The sequence below is a fragment of the Anopheles stephensi genome, chromosome 3, assembly GCF_013141755.1.
Source record: "Anopheles stephensi strain Indian chromosome 3, UCI_ANSTEP_V1.0, whole genome shotgun sequence".
Lineage (NCBI taxonomy): Eukaryota > Metazoa > Arthropoda > Insecta > Diptera > Culicidae > Anopheles > Anopheles stephensi.
The window spans coordinates 86,590,066-86,597,449 of record NC_050203.1 but is presented as its reverse complement, the minus strand read 5'-3'; the positions used below and the strand labels follow the sequence as shown (position 1 = coordinate 86,597,449).

Genomic DNA, 7,384 nt, shown 5'->3' with positions numbered 1-7,384 from the left:
TCACCTAATCCTTTTTTCTCTCATGGGCTCATCGTCGGAGCGCGTGTGTGAGAATGGGCGAGAAAACAGAAGGTTCTAATTATTTTCTCCACCCTCACGGATGCTGACGGCCACGGCCTGCCCTCACTTTGGGGTGACTTTCGTGTGGTAGGTTCGTAGCAGGTGGAAAACACACGAACAAGTGTGATTGTCTGATTGTTCACGAGATAAAGTGTATGGTGACTTGGGGAGGATGGGAGAATCCAGGGCCAGGATTGTGGTCACGAGCATGTCCTTTCAGACGTTTCTTTTGGATAGCTGAAGTTGTGGTTTTGCCGAGGGTCGGGACATCCGTGAAGTTGATTGGCGTAAAGAATAAAGGGACTTCGGGGCGACCAGCTTAAGGGTGACCGGTAATGAGCTTTCGTTTTTGAAGAGCTTACTAACACCATCCATCGACGTGTGCTTGAGTACCTCGCTTACGATAATCGGTTTGACGAGTTCAGCTTCGATGAAGCGCGCCACAAGAAGTTTCGCATCGCAGTTCAACTTTGGCCGTTCGTTTTTGCCTTCCTCGTGCTCGTGTGTGAAACTGGGAACCCCGACCGTTTCGCATCTGCATTTATAAAACATAAATTTATCTGCATTTAAAACAAAACCCGCTCCGTACTCCTAGGGCTCCCCGCGCCGGTAGCGAAGAAGTGAAAAGAAGGCTTCTTGTCTGGGCATTTGCTGTTGCTGACCGAGCAGCCAGCGTGATGGCGGTGGGCTGCGGGAAAGACATTATAAAAATCTTTCCAATGTGTGTGGCCGGCGCCACATTGTCTAACGTTGGGGCGCCTCGATAGCTTTAGAATCTACCCTTTTCTAGGGCTCTCTTTCTCTCACTCTGTCGATCCAAAAAACCCGACAGAAATTGTACAACGAAACACAGTTTCGGGTGATGATCCTCGGGGTGTATGTAAATCCTTTATTTATTCAACATTTAGCCCAAAATTGGTGCACTTATTGTTATTGTGATCAAATCATACCGTGTCCTACAGTGAGTCCGGCTAGACTGGTCCACACAAGATGCGACACTGTTTGGGGCCGTTGCGTGTTGTGGCGCTTATCGAGTGGAAATTGAAATGATTACTGCCGCCACCAGCCGACGCTAAGATTTCACACTCACCCGAAACTTGTGACCCGGAGAATGACATCTTCTTGGATCGGATTAATTGTCACGCCAGAGCTGAGGTTGTCGAGGAAGATGTTGAGCAGGTCGGTGGTTTACGGAAGTTGAAGCTCGTTCATTGGAAGGCCACGTGCGCCTAAGCCGGTAATCTTCAGAACCGCTCCAGCTGGTGGCTCTTGTGGGATGGAAATCTCTTTGGCGGCCGTCGTCGCGAACAAGACATCCAGATTGGGGCCACCAAACGCGACAGATGTTACCTGAGCGACCGGCAGCGCAATTTCCTGGACTATTTTGGCGGACCTGAATTACACGTTTGGAGAAAAATGTTAGCGCGCTGAAGCTCTAGTAAACGAGCAATTCCGATTACGGAAGGCAAATTAATTAGGCAAATTTTCGCAACATAACAAAAATCCATGCAAACATCTCGATGCGTATTGATTTGCTGGAAGCACTCACGGTGGAAAGCTGAGACACGTTAACATCTTCGCATAGCTCGCTCTTTCCGTGCCGCTACTTGAGACGCGTAAACACGTCAAGAAACCCGGCGCTAAAGTACTTTGAACTCGAACACTTACTCCGGATTTATCTTGATGATTTTCGAACCGGCAAACACGGCCACGTACAGGTCGCCCTCGGCATCGCTCGTCATCCCGTCCGCAATGAACTCCGTCGCCGCCTCGTCATCCTTCAGCTTTATCAGTACCGTCTCCCCACCTGGAACCCAGGGCGAGTTGATAAGGCGTGCACACAACATCCCACAGAACGGGAGGTCTCCCACTCTCCGAGATTGCCTTCCGCGTCCACCGTGTACGCTTTGATGTCGAACGCAAACGAATCGATGTAGTAGAGCTTGGCGGGCTGTCGCGCACTCCAGGTCAACCCGTTCGAGATGTGTACCTTGCTCTTGAGTGGCACCATTTGCCCGCGGCCAGCATCGAACCGGTAAAACTTACCGTCGTCCATCTCGAAATGGTTCCGCGAGTCCTCGGCCAGCATTGTGCCCGCGTACAGCCGACCCTGCCCATCCACTTTGCCATCGTTGAACCGGTGATCGGCTTCCTCTTCGCCCAGGTCGGTGAGCACCTTAACGATCGTGGCTGTCGGGGCCAATCCGTCCCAGGCCACCAGCAACAGTCGCGTTCCACTGCCCACCACAAACTCGCCCTGCCGTCCACTCACCGGAATGATGAATGAGGCATACGTGCTGCCTTCTGTTAGAGGGTGCAGATGGAAAAGTGTGGGAATGTTAGACCTTTGGGGGAAGCATTTCGTAGAGCCTTCGGCCCCGGAGGAAGTAATCTTACCGAGCTTAGCGGTGTAGGTTTGGTTTTCCTTCCAATCGTACCGATGCAGTGTGCTGCCGAGAATGCAAACGTAGTACAGGCTCTGTGACTCCACGTCCCAGTGCGGAGCTTCGCCGAGCTGAAGGAAAGGACCAGGCAAAACTTCGACCTTTACGTCTGCCATTGTTGGGAGCGAGGCAATGAGTGTAGGTAAAATTTGGGGCTAACATTTCAACAGTAGCATTTCGGCTCAATTGATAGCTTATCGGCGACCTGGAGCTGGAACTGAGCAGGGAGAGATAGCGTAAAATAGCTTTTAAATCATAAATGACCGATAGGCGATAGGTGAAATAGGCAAAACTTGAGATAAAGTAGAATTGATGGAGAAGTGGAATTGGATAATCTTATCAGATTCTTGGCTAATTTTACATTATGAGTAGTCAAGCTGTACTATTCTGCTGATTTAGAATTTCCGAGGCTTTTTGAGGCTAGGTTTGCTGTAGGATTACATGATTTTTAACAAACAATGATCCAATTTTTAAAGCTCCAAATTACAATACTCCTCACTTAAAAGGCATCTAATAATGATTGCATTATGTTCGTATTGATTCTGGTAACATGATAAACTGATTACCTTAATCATTTCCCCCTATTGATACAGCAATGAATAAATGAACGGTTCTTATTTGCATCAGGAAATAGGAAATTTAAATTACCTCGAATTTCGAACGAAACAACGCACCGTTTGAACACTTGTTGTAAGTTGTTCCGCGCTTTCGGTTTGAATGCAAGGCCCTTGTCCGGAAAATGAATGTCAGCCCCGTGCTCGCTCATACCGCAGCACCGCCATACCAGAGAGCTAATCAATATCGGTTGCCCAGAGCCATGCTAATAACGCGTCGAATGCTAATAGACTTATCAAATAACAAACAAATAAGCGAACCGGGTGAAATGCCTTATCGGATTGCTGGTCGCCCAGCTGGTCTATAAAACGCCGTCCCGAGCCACCTTCGAGCGAGCAGTTGCGAAATGGCCGAGAGCTATCGAGTGGAAACGATACCACCGTACACGGTGTTGGGCGAAGGGCCACACTGGGACATCGGTCGGCAGAGTCTGTACTACGTGAGTCTGTGCGATGCGTTGATCTACCGGCTGGACTATCGGGAGGGCAAAGTGTACGGTGCATCGATCGGTGAGTGAGGGTGACACGGGTGGACGACCAATTCCTGAAGTCGTTTATGACATTGGTGGTTCCCATTTTCGGCCAACCGGACAGATGGCATCAGTTTCGCAACGTTCATCGTGCCGCTGACGGATAAGCCGGATTGTTTCGTCATCGGTGACACGATACGGTTGCTGGTGATTCGCTGGGACGGGAAGTCGACCAAGGCGACCATCGTCCGGGAGCTGGCAAGCCTCGGCCCGGAGCATGTGAACAATCGGTTTAACGACGGGAAGGTTGATCCCTGGGGCAGGCTTTATGTGGGCTCGATGCTGAACGAATCGGCCGGCAGTCCGTTCGAGAAGGCGACCGGGTCGTTGTGGCGGTACTGTGACCGTACCGGGGCGCTGGTCGAGCAGGACCGGCACATGTACATCTCGAACGGATTGGCCTGGAATCGGCAGACGAACAAGTTTTACTTCGTCGATTCAGGTGCGAATCACATCAAGGAGTACGACATCGATCTGGACGGCAATTTAAGTATGGCGCTGATGGGTGGAGATTGAAGATAGTGGAACTTTATATGAGATTTGTACGTTTTGCAGCGAACGCAAATATTTGGTTCGATTTCAAAGGGGATGGTAAAGATCCGGGCTACTTTGGCGATGGGATGACGATCGATAGCGAGGGCAACCTGTTTGTGGCGTGCTTCAACGGATACAAAGTGCTCAAAATCTCACCAGAGTATGTGGTTTTCACATTCAACTTCTGATCTATAACTCTTTCTAATCGAAAAAATTCTTCAATCTTCTCTTCCAGTAAAAAGATACTCCAAGAAATTAAGATCCCTGCGAAACAGGTCACCTCAGTGGCGTTCGGAGGACCAAAGCTGGACGAGCTGTTCGTGACGACTGCGTCTAAAAACTTTTCTGGACCTCAGCAAGACCCTGCCGGAGCAGTCTTCAAGGTGACAGGACTTGGAGCGAAAGGCCTGGCAATGAATGCAATCATTTTGAAGGAATAACCTGGAGGAGCTGTATCATTTTCGTTTAGTATGAGCTTAGATATTACTTTGGGAGACTAAAAAATCATTTGGATTAAATAAAAACCTTATTGCTCACGATTATTATCAGCTTCAGATATAATAAGTCACAACTTAAAATGAGCATTCCCCTAGAGGGCCTAAGAACCAACGAACCGATTTGGCATAATTGGATCTTAAAGAGAACCAGGCAAGCAAAACAAGTATTTGTCCACAGAGCGAACGGTGCGCCATTAAATAGTGCTATTTTTATTTAAATTAAGTCCCTCTGCCGAGCCGCCAGAAGTACTTCCGCGAGCTCAAACAACTTCCCTGAGCGGGAAGAGATTTGCGTTGTGTTTGATCTGTCCCGCGACAAACGCTTCTTGGACGCTTGCTCCCGTCCCAAAATGCAAACAGCATAATTTTCCACGGGAAATGGAAAACTTTTGCACCCCTTTGCCCCTGTTCCCTGAGAGACGACACCAATCGCGCGGAGGGAGTAAAGTGAAGCGCGAGTACAAACTGGAACTCTTGCTCCACTGCTGGGTGGCAGACAGTGATAATGAATAAGAAATATGGCAGATGATTTATGAGGAATCGGAGTTAAAGTCAGAAAAAAACCTGGCAAAAAGTTCCCTGCGATGTCAGCTTCTAGCGAGGAGGACATTAGCGACGCGATCCTTGGAGTAAGAAGCCGATTTTCTAATGAAGCTTGACATTGGACAGAGCAGTTAGGCTCCGGGGCGATGTTTGAGCCTTGGAAATTGGAAGAGAATATTTAATTACTCGCGTTCATTTGAAGTCTTCTCTAAGTCACGCTGAAAACGGGCCATCGCGACTCGCGAGTTGTTTAAAGTACTTAAGTTACCTTTCGTCCTGATATCCACCATTGGAAGCTTTTATTTACCTTTAAACAAAACGATCATGCATAACAAATTGGAACGTTGGAGTCCGCCCAAGTCACACAAGCACACACACGCACACACGCTCGAACGGAAGCGTAAAGTAATTGACCCTACTCGTCGCACTCGCACACGGTCGGACAGGATCAGGTCGGTCATGCGGTCGCTATGAATCATGCACATGTGTCCGGGCGAGATGTGTCGGTTTGTTCGGCAGGACGGCCGACGTCGACGTAGGACAAATATTTGCCATTCAGTCGACTTCTGCGTGTATGATTTACTGCGAACCTCGCACAGTTGCACAAAGCCCTGCGCTAAGCAGTCGCGCTGCTGAGTAGTTTCGCCGTTGATTTATGGTTCGGAAGAAACTTATAAGCTAAGCTTTAGCTAAATGGTTCCCCTCCCCCCCGTAACCGCCCGTACCACACTTTCTGACAGCTCCACCGGCACGGCGCACGGCGGATGCATCGGGGATGATACATTCTGCACCGGGAGCGAAGGTCGCCCGATTCCAATTCACTTTAATGGGCACTCGCACTGTAGTAACAAGCGACTTTGCAAGCGTTTTATTTTTTGTTCAAGCCAGCAAAAGCCACCTTTCGTTTCCGGCTTCCTTACATCCGCTCTCCCCAACCCACGGGTGGGGAAAATCAGCGGGAAATCTGTCAGCGTTGCATTACTTTCCCCAGTGAAGCATGCAAGTGTTATCGGACGTTTTTTGTGGCTCACGCTCTCCGTCTCTCTCTCTTTCTCTCTCCCGGTCTTTCTCACTCCACATTTTCCTTATCCTTTGCACTGGATCAGAGAATTGGATGTAGTTAGCAGCGTAAAAGGGGGGTTTTGGGCACTTTGGGCGCCCTTTATACCATGCATTGGTTCCCATTTTTGACATCCACTGGTGACATCAAGTAGATACTTTGTTACGAAGCCAACCCGAATGAATGCGCTGTATTGTGTGTGAGGGTTTTCTTCGGTTTGGTTCGCCCCTTTTTATTGGGGCCCTGTTATTTCTTTCTGGTGGTGGTCTCTCCTCTTTCTGTGTACATTGGCACTTGAATTGATTATGAGTGGTTTTATAATAGAATTACTTAAATGTTATTCGATAGGAGTAGACGATGAATGGACGATACATTTAGCACGTGATCGGCAGTAATGGAGATCAATGGCTATTTCCGGTGGTTTTTCTTTCGTCTTAAATGTTTAAAGGAAACATTTTAGGAACTCTTTAGTGGGAATTATTTGCAAAACGGTATAGGAGAATATTTTAGGAGCTTAAAAACTAAACCTTAAATAAAAAAAGAGGCACAGTGGAAGAAATGAATTACTTTTTTAAATTGTATCGTAAATTATGAACCAAAAGAACCAACATGAACCTGAGCAACGGAATGTTTGACAGGAAGTACTGGGATGTCGCTGTTTTACACGTGTTCCAGGAGTCCCATCCATCTGGCGCTTGGATAGTGAAAAATGGGCCCCGATTATTATCATCCCACAAGCGCGAGATGGTTTTTCGATACATCATTTAATAAACCAACAACAACTTCCGGTGAACAAATCATCCCCGAACGAAACAGAATAAAAAAAGGCCACCGCTTCCTAGGCCCTTCACGTCACGCCACGATAAGATCATGATTGACTTAAGTACTGTGGTATTAGCGAGGTGATAAATTTTCCACAGCAAATTACCATTTCCGAGCACGTAATTGATCGCTTTATAACGCATCGTGCCACCGCCCCAACTCAGCCACGCTGCAGGACCAGTGAAGATTTTCCACAACACAACCAACCTAAGTAAGGCAGCATCCGTTACTGTATCCGGCAAGTGCTGCCGTGGAAAAAAGTGTGTCTAAGTATGTGTGT

The 7,384-nt window shown here is 48.1% G+C and overlaps 2 protein-coding genes across 6 annotated transcripts; one reads left to right on the top strand and one right to left on the bottom strand.

The window, feature by feature from the left end:
- Positions 1-913: 913 nt before the first annotated feature.
- LOC118513966 (regucalcin-like) lies at positions 914-3,244 on the bottom strand. 5 transcript variants are annotated; one of them, XR_004906536.1, is made up of 6 exons: positions 3,153-3,244; positions 2,458-2,721; positions 1,936-2,364; positions 1,729-1,867; positions 1,151-1,453; positions 914-1,086 (listed from the first exon to the last, which is right to left on the bottom strand). XR_004906536.1 is itself a non-coding variant. In XM_036060389.1 (6 exons), the coding sequence occupies exons 2-6, from the start codon at positions 2,618-2,620 to the stop codon at positions 1,249-1,251; spliced, it is 795 nt and encodes a 264-aa protein (XP_035916282.1). In that variant the 5' UTR covers positions 2,621-2,721; positions 3,153-3,244; the 3' UTR covers positions 914-1,248. The 5 variants fall into 5 exon arrangements, 3 of the variants coding, with proteins under 3 accessions (XP_035916282.1, XP_035916281.1, XP_035916283.1); XR_004906537.1 differs by having other exon boundaries at positions 2,107-2,364; positions 3,153-3,243; XM_036060389.1 differs by having other exon boundaries at positions 914-1,453; positions 1,936-1,965; positions 2,107-2,364.
- A 198-nt stretch (positions 3,245-3,442) lies between these two features.
- LOC118513967 (regucalcin-like) lies at positions 3,443-4,724 on the top strand. The gene is made up of 4 exons (XM_036060391.1): positions 3,443-3,628; positions 3,713-4,138; positions 4,204-4,342; positions 4,418-4,724. The coding sequence occupies exons 1-4, from the start codon at positions 3,466-3,468 to the stop codon at positions 4,620-4,622; spliced, it is 933 nt and encodes a 310-aa protein (XP_035916284.1). The 5' UTR covers positions 3,443-3,465; the 3' UTR covers positions 4,623-4,724.
- The last annotated feature ends 2,660 nt before the right edge of the window (positions 4,725-7,384 follow it).

Coding starts and splice junctions, on each gene's coding strand:
- LOC118513966 (XM_036060388.1), bottom strand. CDS start 2,620: ATGGCAGACGTAAAGGTCGAAGTTTTGCCTGGTCCTTTCCTTCAGCTC. Junction 2,365..2,457: donor AACCTACACCGCTAAGCTCG/GTAAGATTACTT, acceptor ACCCTCTAACAG/AAGGCAGCACGTATGCCTCA. Junction 1,868..1,935: donor GGACGCGGAAGGCAATCTCG/GAGAGTGGGAGA, acceptor CCTGGGTTCCAG/GTGGGGAGACGGTACTGATA.
- LOC118513967 (XM_036060391.1), top strand. CDS start 3,466: ATGGCCGAGAGCTATCGAGTGGAAACGATACCACCGTACACGGTGTTG. Junction 4,139..4,203: donor CGATCTGGACGGCAATTTAA/GTATGGCGCTGA, acceptor TACGTTTTGCAG/CGAACGCAAATATTTGGTTC. Junction 4,343..4,417: donor GTGCTCAAAATCTCACCAGA/GTATGTGGTTTT, acceptor CTTCTCTTCCAG/TAAAAAGATACTCCAAGAAA.